Genomic DNA, 16,089 nt, shown 5'->3' with positions numbered 1-16,089 from the left:
GGATTTTTGAGTAAATTATCAGGCAATTTTTATTCTGAAAGTGGAGTAATCCATTAATTTTAGCATTTACTAATGCATTCTTAAAACATGCTTATTAACATTAGTTAATGCATTGTGAAATAACATGGACAAACAATGATTTAATTGTAACATGATTGTTAAATGGTTATCATTGGGAATAGAAAGCAAGACACTACAGATGATCACATTAAAAACTTCCCCAGTTGATTAATCTCAGTACATTAAGACAATTGTTTCATATTACACATTTTCTGAAATGTTATTTTTAGGGCTGTCAGTCGATTACAAATTTTAATCTAATTAATTACATGATGTGTCACTTAATTAAACAAATTAATCACAAATTAACTTTGACTGTGAAAATACCCAAAATAGATTATTTAAAGCTATTATTGTGTTAAATGAGAAAGTATAATGTAGACGTTACAAATTGTAGCTTTAGAAATAAATCTTTTTTTTTTTCTTTTTTTTTTCCAACATAAAACTTACGCAAACATTTAGGCTGCAATGGCCTAACATAAACTATGGAACATAAAAGAAGATAATTTGAGAAACGTCTCAGTATTTTTTGTTCATAATGAAGTCATAGTTAACAAAACAGTCTTCAAAATACTTAATTTTATGTTCCACAAAAGAAAGGTTTGAAACACATGAGGGTGAGTAAATTATGACACTATCCCTTAAATGTTATTAGTTTTATTATTAATAATTTTATTCATTTATTGTTATTTTTTTAATATATATAATTTATTTTTTAAATAAAATGATATGTCTTTTGATATGTAAATGTCTTTATGAGTCATTCACATATAAGATGATGTACAGGTCTGGGTGCATGGCCAGTGTGTTAACTGCGTAAAAAAATATTGAAATTGCGTTATTTTTTCATAACTAATTAATTCAGTTAATACGTTAAACTGACAGCCCTAGTTATTTTAAATATTCAAATGAGGGGTTATCTAATTGAATATGGGCTAATTTGCATACCGTTCAAGAACAGCAATCTGAACATTCGATAAAGCCAACAAAACTCTTTTTATTTTGTTGGGAAATTAGAGTTAAAGTTTTTACTGGTTTTATTATTATTATTTTTTTTTTATTGTTTGCCTGTATGTTTATTTAAAACAGAATACATTTTAGAGTTTAAAAACATAGTTTGTGGATGTTCCATATGACATTTGAGAATCATAACTAATCTTGCCAATATCTTATATTTGAATTAGACTTACTGACCTTTACACACAGTCATGAGAGCCTGCAAGGGTCTTTTCTGTGCAGTTTTTCATTTTATTTCTTTGTTCTTACATGCCGAAAAATGGCCACCTGCATGGTGACTACTCCACCCTGATAACTGTTTTGAAGGCAAGAGTATTTTTAACTTTTTGAACACTTTTCATTTTTTACATTAATTAATAGATCCAGAATCAATAGATTTCAATGTTTTGTCATGCTGGATATTAATTATTGGGATAGTTCACCCAAAAATGAAAATTGTGTCATTAATAACTCAGTCATTGTATCATTAATAACTTTATAATTTCAAACCTGTAAAACCCTGCATAGCAGCAATGCAACTGAAACGTTCAAGGCTCAGAAATGTAGTAAGGACATTGATAATATAGTCCATGTGACATCAGTGGTTCAACTGTAATGTTACGAAGCTATGAGAATGCTTGCTCAAAAAAAAAAAAATAAAAAAAAAAAAATCAACATTTTCTTCTCTTCTGTGTCTTCAAGAATGCATGCGTATGATGCTGCTGACACAGGAGCCGCCATTCTTTGTGCACAAAAAATTATTCTCATAGCTTTAAAGGAGAAGGTCACTTCCAGAACAAAAATTTACAGATAATTTACCTGTCTCCTTGTCATCCAAGATGTTTATGTCTTTCTTTCTTCAGTCATAAAGAAATAATGTTTTTTGAGGAAAATATTTCAGGATTTCTCTCCATATAGTGGACTTCTATGGTCCCCATGAGTTTGAACTTCCAAAATGCAGTTTAAATGCAGCTTCAAAGGGCTCTAAACGATCCCAGCCAAGGAAGAAGGGTCTTATCTAGCGAAACGATCTGTATTTATTTATTTATTATTATTTTTTTCTGTTATATATATACAATTTTTATACTTTTTAACCTCAAATGCTTGTCTTGTCTAGCTCTGCATGTACTCTGTGTGTTCTGGTTCAAGACAGTTAGAGTAGGTCAAAAAACCTTACATTACACAACCTTACATCTTTTTTGCACGTTTACTTTGTAAACACTGGGCCGGTACTTCTGCAGCGATGTAGGAAGATGTCACATAGACATACTTTAAGGATGTCCTTACTACATTTCTGGGCCTTGAACGTGGTAGTTGCGTTGCTATCTAATTTGAAGATGAACGAAGATCTTACAGGTTTGAAACAACAAGAGGGAGTAATAAATGACAACATTTAAATTTTTGGGTGAACTATTCCTTACAAGTTTCAGAAACTTTTTTTCGATCATGGCTCATCGACCAGAGCGCGAGCAAGAGCGCACCCATCAACATGCTTCATTCGGCTGCACTGCTGCACAGGACTCACTCAGGAAGAATGTCTTCAAAGAAGTGTGGTTTTGGTTGTAAGGCAAAGATAACCTTGCTCTGCTTTCCGAAGAACCCAGCGTTACGTGAACAGTGGATGATGCAGTTTATTTTTTCTGGGGCAGAAACAGAGTTTTGCAAGTGTTTGTTGGCAAACGTTTTATAAACAAGGCCCAGTTCGATGCTGGATTTGCACATCGTTTGATACTGAAAGATAGAGCGGTCCCAGCTATGAAAGATCCCGGTCATGATTCAGAACTGCAGATGGTAAGTAAAACGGCATCAAATGTCTGTGTTTTGTTGGCAATTGGCGCGCAAGTTATTGTCAATCTTTAGCTCCGCCCAAGGCGCGCCTCCAGGAGCTCAAATGTTTTCAGAGAGAATAGTAATGCTGTATCTTTCTTTTGTAAATATGATAAAACTGAGTTTTTGGAGATATGCAGTACTACTCTATAAGTACTCAAGATTAACATAAGATTGGGTGAAACTGTGTGTGTTATGCCCCCTTAAAGCAAGAACAAGAGACTGAAGTGTCTTTAGGCATGCTGTTTTGTTAAGTAACGCTATTAACCAAGTAAAATTCAGGGATCTGACAGATTTTGTTTTGGTGGGAACACATGAGGAATAAACATTGGCCAGAAACAAAGACAAAATGTCACGACTGTTAAGACGGGGAGGTGTGAACGCCTAAGGTTGGGCAGTCTGATGTTGTTTAAGAGTGTCATACCGCCGTTATGAAATCTTTAATGCGGCTCCATCTGCAGAGGACCACACTGAAACCACGCTCCTGATCCGGTGCTTTCGGGAGCCCTGTCTCCATGGTGACAGTCTTTCACCCTGACCCCAGGACAGGCGCTTCACTCCATTGCCATTCAAGACGACAAATGCTTGTTGCTTAAGGAGAACGTCTGCAGTAAGGGCCTCTGGGTGAGCTTCTCAGAGACAAGCAGCGGTTCTGAGGTGAGTCAAACTCTCTTCAGCAGACAGTATGTCTCGATGGGGTTTATTTTCTCAGAAACACCCTCAATTATCATTCATTAGCATTAATGTGGATTATACTTCAAAAATTGCACAGCCAGCTGAAGGAGCAGAGAGAAAGACGTGTGCTACTAGTTTGAGCCAGTTAGAGCGAGGAAAAGAAGATCTAGTGTTACATTTGCTTATAGGAATAATAATAATTGGGTACATGTTATTTTAAGGTTATAGTGTAAAGTCTACACGTACAAAAACTAAGTATACTCTGGGCTTTAGGTGACAAATTTTAATTAGCCGGTTTGTTGCAGAAAAATCAGGAAGTAGCAAAATCATGTGTAACTATGTCATGTTTAAATAAAGTTTTTGTTTACAACTAATGGTTTATTAGTTGCATTTTTTAAAATATTATTTTATAGTAAAATAAATAAATAATAAATTAAATTAAATTGGATTAACAACTGCATAAGTACATGTAACTAGTTGTTTTAGCAGTTGTAAACATGAACACTACTTGCAAGAAGCAAGAAAAAAATGTCATGTCAGGGAATATAGAGTGATCAGTTAGCAATTTATTTTAGGTTTACAAAGCCTGTCAGCAGGTTTTTTTTTTTTTTTTTTTGTCATGTTTACAGTTGGTCTCCATCAGCAATGTGCAAATTTGCCAAACTGAGCATCATCTTTCTGTTACTGTACTAAAAACCCAACAGTATGGGTTTAACTGAAATGTATGTGACAGAATCCAGAATATTGCAATAGTAGTGCAACTGGTTGTTTTTAAATATTAATGCAACTTAAAAAAAAATGCTGATAGAATAGCATAGCCATCTGTTATCAGTAAATTGGTATTTTTTCCATCCATAAACTGTTACTAGATAAACCGTCAGAGATGATTGATTTGATTTCACTCTGCGATGCTTTGGCGTTATTTTATTAATGCATCCCTAAATCAAAGTCAGATGCATACTGAGACAGACAGACAGATCTTCCAAGAGTTTATCTGATGGAGTCCACATATTAAAAGAGAAAATACGTGTCAACGATCAACTAGCTGGCAAACGAATGCCTGGAAAGTCTTATTTGATCAAAGACAGTAAAAACTGTAATATTCTAAAATATAATTTCAAATTAATTAATTATTAATTAAAAATAACTGTTTTCCATGGGAAAATATTGTAAATGTAATGTATTAATGAGATCAATTATCAATCATGTGATCAGACCCCAAGACTTCTACAGAGAATGTTGATGTTAATCCAATGGCAGCAGCTGCAGTGACTCTAAGTGGAGCTGTCCATGGTGCTGATCACTAAGAGCCTCTAAGATCTACTTTATGTAAGTCTGCTCAGACAGCAATGATTTTAGTGCAATTACAGATTCCAGTAAAGTTTTTCAAATGTGTCAGGAAAAGATTGTACAGCAAGGAAATCAATTTGAAAGGTTCTTGTGCATTCAAGAGCCTCCAGGCTATTATTTATTTTATTTTATTTTATTTTTTTCAAATGCAGTAATAAAGCTTGTATCAGCCTAAAACAGCATTTTGAGCAGAGAGCTTTAAACTGTCCAGGTGTCAAAAAGATGTTAATTTATCCTGGCAAAAACAGGAAATAGAAGTAAATTTAATCTCAGAAAATGACATGTGAGATGGTTATGCATCAAGTGTTGTCATTAACCCTAAGTAACAGTAATAGTGGTAAATGAGTGTTAATCCTAAAGTAATTTTTTTATCGCAATGTATATTTCCTTTAGCATAAGTGTGTATCCGAACTGATGCAGAACAAATGAACTCTTTAAATTTATGTAAGAGCTCAATACTCGGCTTGCAAACATGGGCAAACGTCCTTCTGTGTCCATTAGGTGTGTTTCTGGAGCATTTGCAATTACGTTCTTGCTGTGAGGTATAAAATTGAAACACAAACACAAACCTACAGTTGGCTCCATCAAATTAAACTAGGCCACAAACTGAGTCTCACAATCCAACAGCACAGTCCCCATCCGCATACAGTCTCCGTTTTCCAGCATTTCTGTCAGCATGACCGCTCTGCATTTCCCAGAAGTCAGCAGGTAGCGAGACCCACGGCGGGCCATGACTCAAAGCGCTCCCAATCCAAACTACTGGAGCAGAATTATGCGTCGTCCACTAACACACACTTCCAGCAGCGCTAATGGAGTGTAGGTCAGCAGGTGTGTGAGGACACGGGAAGCGTGAGAATAGAGAAAAATAACAGCGCGGAGATGGACACAGGAGATTCGCTCTCATTCACGCCTGAGTGAAGCAACAGATTAAGTAGCGGCACATGGAGCACAAAAGCCAAAGAGAGATGCCCCTTTTTCTTTCTTCTTTTCCCAGAAAATAAATAAATCTGAGACGGCGACCGCTGGGACCGTGAGATGGAGTGATATCTGCACAAAAGGTCAGCCGCAGGAAGTGGACGTGGAGCAAGAACAAGAGAAATGAAAAGGCAAAGTGTCAGTGGATAATTGTCTTCCATGAGGGCTATTCAGATCAAAAGTAAGTACCCCACGACTCTGACGGGAGGAAACCTTTGTTCCTCGTTCCGGGTGGGCCAACCTGGTCATACGCCCCCCTCTAGGCTGGAAAAGGTCAGTGAGTGTGCGTCTCTGTGTGTGTAGAGCGACTGAACTTACAGCAGGGGTAGTTTAGCAGCACTATATCGTCCAGGCCGATGTAACCCTTCTGCTCTGATGAGACTGTGGCTTCAAAAACAATCTGCAAGAAAAGAGATGAAGAAGTGAGACAAAAAAGAAGAATAGACAGTCACAGGAGACACAAAATGGTTTTACAGTTTGCAGTGTTATAGAAAGTGCACCTGAAAAAATATATATAATGTGAATAAAACATACTGTGAATGTATTTGTAACCGGTCATCTTTGGCCTGCTTCAAGTAGGGCTTTAAGTGCCAAAACTTGGCATGGGAGACGAGCTTGATAACAAGAGTGCAGTCTCTAACACTAACCAAGCTCATTGGAAATATGTGCCTCTATCCACATTTCTTCAAAACTTTTACAAAAAAAGTAAAACTCTGACAATTCCTTCCGTAATATTATGGTATGACCTCAAAGCAATACTAATATGCTGCGATATTTGAAAACCAATATTTTTGAATGCTATCATTGAATGTTCGTGCTGATTTGGTGGTTGAGATATTAAACATTATTTTTTTGACTGTGTGACATCACTCTCTACCCTATGTTGCTCAAATATCTCCAAATTGGTGCAGTTCATATGTGCTGAGTTTGTGCTGGTTTATGCCGTTAAAACAAACACTCTATCTGTTTTCCTACCATAACCAATTTGTTTTCTGGAGCTGTAACTCCTGATTGTTTGTGCTCGATTAGTGCTGATGTGTGCCATTGAAATTAACGTCATATGTATTTCCCCTTCTTAGAAATAACATAACATCATTTGGGGCAGTGACACCCTTATGCCGTCCAAATGTTTCTAAACTGGGGCCGTTCGTTTGTGCTCGACTTGTGCCATTAAAATAAACTCCGTAACTATGACCACTTCCTAAATATAATTAAAATATTTATATGAAAATATGAAAATTTGAACTTAAAGCTGACGCCACCATGGAATAGGGCTGCGATGATTCTGAGATTTTAGGAATGCATCGCGATTCTCTAGTTTTTAACAGTAGATGCTGCTCTAACTGTACACTCAAATGCTCACGAAGAAGAGTGTTTGTGTGTTCGGCTGAGTCATGTAATTGCACCTCAGCTCAGAATTCTTTTATGACGTGAGATTAATGCAAACACAGCCCACTATGAACATCCTTGAAATTAGTTTTAATCTTTTCTAACTTTATGAATGATTATTTTTAGGTTCAAGTGTGTGCAAGGAATTGGAAGCAAGCAGAGTACGGCTGTATCTAAAGCATGCAGTGCCATCTGCTGTTAAAAACTAAGGTCAGAATTGATTTGAGAGAGAATCACAGTGTATTCAGAAAAACTCAGAATCGATGCAGAATCAATTCACATTTTTCCCCCCATCCGCAGTGTAAAAGGAAGTTAAAATACCATGGCTGCATTAGCGAATATGTTTTTATATCACTTTTGCATTCATTTATATGATACACCAATACATATTATGTATTATACGTACAATACAATATGAAGAAACGTAATAAAAACATTGACACAAATTGATGATTACAAATTAAGCATGTGTTTTAGCGCCACCCACTGGACATTTTACATTGAAACTGACACATTGCATTACATCAGTGTTGCAGAAACATTGTAATAATCACATATTTTCAATTAGCTGCAGGGTTGCTCTAATATGCCTTTTGAAGGCTCACTAGCCTGCCATCATTACACTCATCTCCCTAAACATCACTCTGATCCGGGTCACGGCACCAATGTAACTGGTTCTACCTGCACCACTCCAGGAGGATTACAAGTAGTATGAACTTGATGGTTTGCTGAGGTAAGTCACATTATCGTTTCAAGGCAAAATTTCATTGAGCAAAATCTAATCATTTCAATAGAAATCCATAGAGTCAAAAAGTTCCCCATGAAGATTTCATAATCTATTATTCCCTGCCAATTTAATTTCTATATTTTAATGATAATAAGACAGTTAATAGTTTGTGTTTTCATTCAAGTTTTTCTTATTTTCTGGCCAGACAAATAAAGCCCTATGGCAAATAACATAAGAGCTTTTGATTCATGGGATGAATATTCTAGATACAGATCTTGATATTGTTTCAAATATATTTATACTATACTTACCTAGCATCATGAGGATAACAGCTGTATTATAATTACTATAGAAGCACATCCCTGTGATTATCATTAAACCAGATGTTCCCATCTCACACTATCATTATAAACACTGCAGTCGAGTTGTCAATTGCACTGAAGCATGTAAATAAGTAGTGCTTCTTTTCAATTTGTTGCTTTTTCATTTTATTCTTGGTGTGAACAGGTCAGCGTGTGTTCTTCTGTGAGTGATTGAACTGTGTCTGTTTCCAAAGGTATTTTCCATGCTGCCTCTTGCTCCAAGCAGATTCATTATTCTTTGCTCTCTCAATAAACAATACAATCTTGGCTAACGCAACTACATAATTGATCACTTACATGCAGTTCTGCCTACCCACGAGGTAGCGTTTGCTCATGTAAAATGTTATGCGAGCATTCGCTGAGCTACAGTAAATCATGATTCAGCACAACAATCTCCCTGTTTTGACCTACCGACGATTTCGACTCAAGACTTGCGCTCTGCTGAGAATACAGATCTTGCTCTCTAGTGGCCAATTACACTGCAAGTACCCCACATCACTCATCCGTTTACACAACCTTTAGCCATTCTGCTAACAAAGGGAAGACTGCCTCCCCGGCTGTTTCATTGTTGGACAGGCACAGATAGCTGATAGATGTCCTACCGCTCTGAATCAAACAACAAACAAGTTGGCAGGGCTAATGGCCAGCCAATCAAAGCCGAGCTGCAGAGAGCGAAGAGTCCTGACGGTGCAGCAGCGTTTCTGTGCACGCCGTCCTTATCTCCACAAACATACTTAGCGATGTTTGCTAAAGCAAGCAAAACTATTACTATCGCTCATACTCAGAGTTTTGAACAAACCATTAACCTCTTTAAGTATTAAAGTTCAGGCTGTAAAAATCGCTCACAGCGACCACGTAGCAGCCTGCAAACCAACCAAATTGTGGCAGTGATGTACATGCAAGCATCACTCACATTTCATGTGAAAATCTAGTTTCCTATTTGCTTCTGAGCAAGACATGGAGCAGATTAACTGCTGATTCAGGGCTGTATTGATTGGTTGTCTTTACACCCAAACCCTGTCTGGTAAAAAATTTGACACATCAGTCACAGAGAGGGAATGACAGAGCGGAAGAGACTCATTTGGCGAGGGAAAGTAATAGACAGGAAGAGAAAGAGGGCCAACAGGAAAATAAAGACGCAACCAGAGACATCTTAGCTTGGATGGGTTGTGCTAAATGAACTGTGTTACAATTACAATTTTGTGTATAGTGCTGAACTCATGATGGAAGTCAATGGGACTTTTAAACAGTAGTGTATAGTATAAATCACCAGACATCTTGTACTCTTCGTTATATATTAATTGATGCAGTGAATAAAAAAGCATGGGTAGTTGACAGATATGCAGTAAAAAAAGCTTTTTTTTTTGTAAAAGTCCATTTTTGAAGAAGAAATGTCAGATTTTCTGATTTTTGAGAAAATATAAAGGGTCACTAACTTCTGCAATTCTTTTTTTTTTTTTTTTTTACATTTTTACTGAACTGTACCATACATTTGTCCTATGGTGTGACAGCAAAAAAACAAAACAAAAAAAAAACTCTTAATAATATACAAATAGCATGAGAGGGATTTATCTTCATTGACTACGTTTACATGGACACCAGTAATCTAATTAATGACCTTAATCTGAATAAGACAATAATATGATTAAGCTGTTTACATGAGTTGCTTTTAGAATATTCTTTTCATGTTCCCGTTTTACATGTTATAGTACATAGATCGATTAAAGACACATCATTAGGTCCACACGCGACGCTATCAGTTCATCTTCCTTATAGACTTTTGAATGTTTCGGTTTTAATTTTACAAAAGCTTGAAGTGGCTGGACATTTGCAACAAATATTTTAGAATGTGTGAGTTAAAATTTGCCATGGTCGCATTTGTGCGAGTGCATGCTGTTCTGCTCCAAAGCGTCTGCTCTACAGTGAGCGTTTCAGAGCCAGTCAGTTTTTAGAACAAAAAAACACACGCAAACACAGTCACCGAAAGCCAGTTTAGTTTTACTTTTTTTGTAAAAAAAAAAACATACACCATTTTTAGATGAGTGATATTTGTATCTCCCCTATTGCAGTGCTCAACAGTTTTTTTTTGTTTGTTTTTTTAAGATATTTTGAGATTAAAAACAAATCTGTCGTTCTTTTATGTGTGTCACACTATAGGACATTACGTCACACTTCTTCTTTCTCTCTTGGCTTGCTCCCTTCAATCAGGGGTCGCCGCAGCGGAGTGATCCACACCGCCAAAATGGCATGTTTTACGCCGGATGCCCTTCCTGACGCAACCCAGTCCTGAGAGTGCACTAACTCATGCAACACCACTCACTCACTCATTCACTCACACACTACAGCCAATTTAGACTGTCCAGTTCACAATTCAATGCATGTCTTTGGATTGTGGGGGAAACCGGAGCACCTGGAGGAAACCCACACAGACACAAGGAGAACATGCAAACTCCACACAGAAAGGCATCCTGGCTCGGCCAGGGCTCGAACCAGGAACCTTCTCACTGTGAGGCAACAGTGCTACCCACTGCACCACTGTGCCGCCCCAGGACATTATAGCACACTAAAGGACAGAAATAGTAGTTGTTTAAGTATTTCTATTTAATTTTGAACATGTCAAAGGAGAAAGAAAGCTTAATTTTAAAACTAAATTATTTTGTAATCACCAAAATTCAGTCTCTTAGTCAATCAGTATGTGACTGAAACTATTCTAACATTCTGCTGCACGTGCGGCACAGCTAAATACGATTGATATTCAAACTATATTTATTAAGATGTGATTTTTTTTTTTTTTTTTTTTTTTTTTAACTAGAAGGCTACTCTTTTTAAGGCATCATTTTGATTCTGTTTACTTTCTGCATTGCTGTTTTAGGATCTCCTCTATTTTGCTGGATCCCTGTTAATGTTCTGTCTATATTTACATGTCCACTCTCTTCCACTAATTTCTCTCCCTCAATACGTTCTGTTTCAGAAACAAAGTATCACATGTTATACTCATTTCATGACATTTTATAACAGTACAAGTTTAATGTAATTATTGCATTTAAGAACACTACAAATGCTCAAAAAAGAATAAAAAGGAGTTTAATAAATCTTATTTAAATATTTAAAATGCTTCTTAAAGACACCTTGTCCTTTGGTGTGACATCTTTGTCCTGTGGTTCCCTCTCAGTCGGTCTCTACGACGTCACGTCGGAGACCGACGAATTGGGATATCGCTTTAGAGATACCAATCCTCTTCGTGTGTAAACTAAACGAGCCAATGCACATTGGCATGCATGATTGCATCCAGCTGTCGCTGATCACAGCGTGAGCATAAATACACAGCAGGTGCAATGCATAGACAGCATTTCGCATCGGAGCCGATCTTCTTCGAGAGAGACGCAACGAGCCATTTCTACAAAAAAGAACTCTTACTGCGGTGTTGGCGGTACGGCGCGTCAGCGGTGGTGGTCTCCTGTGGGTGGAAAGAGCGCGCAGTCAAGGATTGCACTACCTGCCTTCTGTGTCGCTGCGGCCATCTCCCCTGTGTGCTTCAGCACTAGAGCAGTTTCTAAAAGAGTAACACGGGTGAACGTCTTTTTAAAGACGAGGCGTTTGAAACACAATGCCGTTTCACCCGTGCGTTTCTGGATGCGGTCGTTACCTGGCGCCAGGTGATGGTCACGATCGCTGTCTGACGTGTCTGGGTATTGAGCACGCTCAGGCGGCGTTTGTGGATGAGTCATGCTGTCATTGCGGCGGCATGTCCATCACGGAGCTGCGGACCAGACTCCGCTTCCTGCAAAGGGGCGGGGTGCCAGTTCCTCTGCCCAGATCTACCGTTCCCCCCGGCAAACGCCGGGGGGACTCTACCTCTGGCAGAGGGCTGACTGGTCTGACGGTGACGGTGGGGAATTTCCCGGCGGATAATCCGCTGGGGGTTCCTCCTTCCACCGACAGTCCGTTCCATCCGGAGCTCCCAGAAGAGTGTTCGGGTCCTCCTCGTGAGGTACCGCTCATTACTTTTGGGGCTCCCCCTGACGACCGGATGTCAATCGCTGCATCGGGGGGTGAGCCAGACTTCTCGGGGGAGGACGATTCCGGATCGCTGCCGTCTACTGGGCGGTCAGCGGTGCCGGATACCGACCCCGAAATGATGGCTATGCTTTCCCGGGCCGCCGAGAGGGTAGGGCTTGAATGGAACCCTCCATCACGTCCCGACCTCTCTCGGCTGGATGACTGGTATCTTGGGGTGGCCCGCGCTGGTTCTCAGCGTCCCACCCCAGTGCCCTTCTTCCCGGAGGTGCATGACGAGCTTACTGGGACGTGGACGGCACCTTTTACTGCCAGAAACCGCTCCAGTGGCACGTCCTCCCTCACCACCCTTGATGGCGGACCAGCGCGGGGGTACGCGGCTGTCCCGCCGGTGGAGCGTGCGGTGGCGATGCAATTGTGTCCCGGCGCCGCTTCCACTTGGCGGGGCAACCCGTTGCTCCCCTCCCGGGCCTGTAGGCACTCGTCGGCTCTGATCGGCAGTGCCTACACGGCTTGTGGCGCTGCTGGCTCCGCCCTACACGCTATGGCGTTGTTACAGGTCCATCAGGCCCAGGCACTGAAGGACCTGTACGAGGGTGGTCACGACCCGGAAGTTCTACGTGAACTCCGTATCGCTACGGACCTCGCGCTACGAGCGACGAAGGTTACGGCGCGGTCTCTGGGTCGTGCGATGTCCACGATGGTGGTCCAGGAACGCCATCTCTGGCTGTGTCTGGCCGACATGAGGGAAGCAGACAAGGTCAGGTTCCTGAATGCCCCCGTGTCCCAGACCGGCCTCTTCGGCGACGCGGTCGAAAATTTCGCCCAGCAGTTTTCGGCCGCCCAGAAGCAGACTGAGGCCATCAGTCATATCCTGCCCCGGCGTGCTCCCGCTGCTGCCTCCACCCAGCCGCCGGCGGCACCTCGGTCTGCTCGTCGCCGAGGGCGGCCCCCTGCCTCCGCCCCCGCTCCACAGCAGCCTGCGCAGCAGCCTTCACGGCGGCGCCGTGGAGCCGGTCCCAGGGCGGCCGCCCCGCCCGTCCAGGCTCCCACCAAGACCAGTGGGAAACGCAAGAACAAGCGTCCCTGAGACGGGCGACCCAGAGATGGAGGAAGCTGCTCTTCGGGAGATGGTGATCGCACCACTCCCTCCCCCGGAGGAGGGCCGGGCGGAGAATCTTTTGTTTCCTTTAAAAAAGTTTCTTTTAAGAAACCCGTCATCGGCCTCACGGTCGGTGACACCCAAATTTTCAATAAAAGAGCAGTTTCTACTATCTCTGGGTCCCCAGAGGGGACAGCGGGTGTTGCACGGGTTAGCCCCGGGCTTCACCCCCTCTCCCCTCCCGCCAGCAAATGGCGCTGGGCGGTTGGAGAGTGCGGTAAGACGGACTACTCACGCACCAGCTGCCAGAACGCAGGTAAATGTCTTGCACACACCACACACAGACACTCTGACCCCGCTTCGGACCGGCATAGAGACGCCCGAGCGGGGTCCCTGCGTTCCACCTCGCTGCCCCCCCGCAGGTACGTCAGTGGTCCCGCTGGTCCCTCTTGTACGTTGGCTGGGGGCCTGGAGAGGGCTTCCCAGTCCGTCTTGCTGGCTCCTCCGGACCATCAGGCTCGGCTACGCGATTCAGTTCGCCCGGCGTCCGCCTCGGTTCAGGGGCATCCACTTCACTACAGTGAAAGTAGCAGATGCCCCTGTCCTACGGGCAGAGATTGCTACCTTGCTGGCGAAGAAAGCAATAGAGCCGGTCCCTCTAGCCGATATGAAGACAGGGTTTTACAGCCCCTACTTCATAGTACCCCAAGAAAAGCGGCGGTTTACGACCGATCCTGGACCTGCGCATCTTGAATCGAGCTCTTCACAAGCTACCTTTCAGAATGCTCACACAAAAACACATCCTCAGATGTGTTCGTCCCCAGGATTGGTTCGCAGCGATCGACCTGAAGGACGCGTACTTTCATGTTTCGATCCTTCCGCGCCACAGCCATTTCTGCGGTTCGCGTTCGAAGGCAGAGCATATCAGTACAAGGTCCTGCCCTTCGGGCTGTCCCTCTCCCCCCGTGTCTTCACGAAAGTCGCGGAGGCGGCCCTTGTTCCCCTCAAGGAACAGGGCGTTCGTATCCTCAACTACCTCGACGACTGGCTGATACTAGCACACTCTCGAGAGCAGTTATGCGAACACAGGGACCTGGTGTTGGCACACCTCGCCCGCTTGGGCCTTCGGGTCAACTGGGAAAAGAGCAAACTCTCCCCCGTGCAGAGGATCTCTTTTCTTGGTGTGGAACTGGACTCGGTCAGCCAAACAGCTCGCCTCACGCAAGAGCGGGCTCAGTCGGTGCTGAACTGCTTGAATACGTTCAAGAGCAGAGAAGTGGTCCCACTGAAACAGTTTCAGAGGCTCCTGGGGCATATGGCAGCAGCTACGGCAGTTTTACCGCTTGGCCTGCTCCATATGAGACCACTTCAGCACTGGCTTCATGGCCGAGTCCCGAGGAGAGCGTGGCAGCGCGGCACTCTCCGGGTCAAAGTAACCTCGGCCTGTCGCCTAACCTTCACCCCGTGGTCAGACCTAGCTTTTCTTCGGGCAGGAGTTCCCTTAGAACAGGTCTCCAGGCACGCTGTGGTACACACGGATGCCTCCACCACCGGTTGGGGAGCCACGTACAACGGGCAGGCAGTGTCGGGGGTTTGGACGAGCCCCCAGCTACACTGGCACATCAACTGCCTAGAGCTGCTGGCAGTACGTCTTGCCTTGAACCGTCTCAAAGGGCGCCTTCGAGGCAAACACGTGCTGGTCCGTACGGACAACACTGCGACCGTTGCGTACATCAACCGACAAGGTGGTCTACGCTCCCGTCGCATGTCGCAGCTCGCCCGTTCTCTCCTCCTCTGGAGTCAGAAGCATCTGAGGTCGCTTCGTGCCATTCACATTCCGGGTTTGCTCAACCGTGCAGCCGACGAGCTCTCACGAGCTGCGCTTCCCGGAGAGTGGAGACTCCATCCCCAGTCGGTCCAGCTGATCTGGAGACGTTTCGGGAAAGCTCAGGTAGACCTGTTTGCTTCTCCAGAGACGTCCCACTGCCAGCTCTTTTACTCCCTGACCGAGGGTACACTCGGCACGGACTCCCTGGCATGCAGCTGGCCACGGGGCCTTCGCAAGTATGCGTTTCCCCCAGTGAGCCTTCTCGCACAGACACTGTGCAAGGTCAGGGAGGACGAGGAGCAGGTCCTGTTAGTGGCGCCTTACTGGCCTACTCGGACCTGGTTCCCAGAACTGATGCTCCTCGCGACAGCCCCTCCCTGGCGGATTCCTCTGAGGAAGGATTTACTGACTCAGAGACGGGGCACCCTGTGGCACCCGCGTCCAGACCTCTGGAAACTACATGTCTGGTCCCTGGACGGGACGCGGAGGTTCTGAGTGATCTACCCCAAGGAGTGGTAGACACCATCACTTCGGCGAGAGCTGCATCCACGAGACATGCTTACGCCTTGAAGTGGAACCTGTTCGTCGAATGGGCTTTCTCAAGAAATGAGGATCCCCGAAGATGCTCGGTCGGAGTCGTGCTTACCTTTTTGCAGCAAGGGTTGGAGCGTAGGCTGTCACCCTCCACCCTTAAGGTCTATGTAGCCGCTATTTCTGCAAACCATGACCCCGTTGAAGGAAGGTCAGTAGGTAGGCACGACCTGGTCGTCAGGTTTCTCAG

At 43.1% G+C, this 16,089-nt stretch overlaps 1 protein-coding gene across 1 annotated transcript in view; it reads right to left on the bottom strand.

Moving 5' to 3' along the window:
- ptprua (protein tyrosine phosphatase receptor type Ua) overlaps positions 1 to 16,089 on the bottom strand; it is a 404,456-nt gene that overhangs the window by 204,044 nt on the left and 184,323 nt on the right. Inside the window, exon 5 of the mRNA XM_073821437.1 lies at positions 6,202 to 6,283. Within this exon, the coding sequence (XP_073677538.1) occupies positions 6,202 to 6,283 (82 nt within the window). The remainder of the gene's footprint in view (positions 1 to 6,201; positions 6,284 to 16,089) is intronic.

This window comes from Garra rufa, chromosome 17 (genome assembly GCF_049309525.1).
Source record: "Garra rufa chromosome 17, GarRuf1.0, whole genome shotgun sequence".
Classification (NCBI taxonomy): domain Eukaryota; kingdom Metazoa; phylum Chordata; class Actinopteri; order Cypriniformes; family Cyprinidae; genus Garra; species Garra rufa.
The sequence above is the reverse complement of the archived record's forward strand: the minus strand, read 5'-3'. Positions and strand labels throughout refer to the sequence as shown.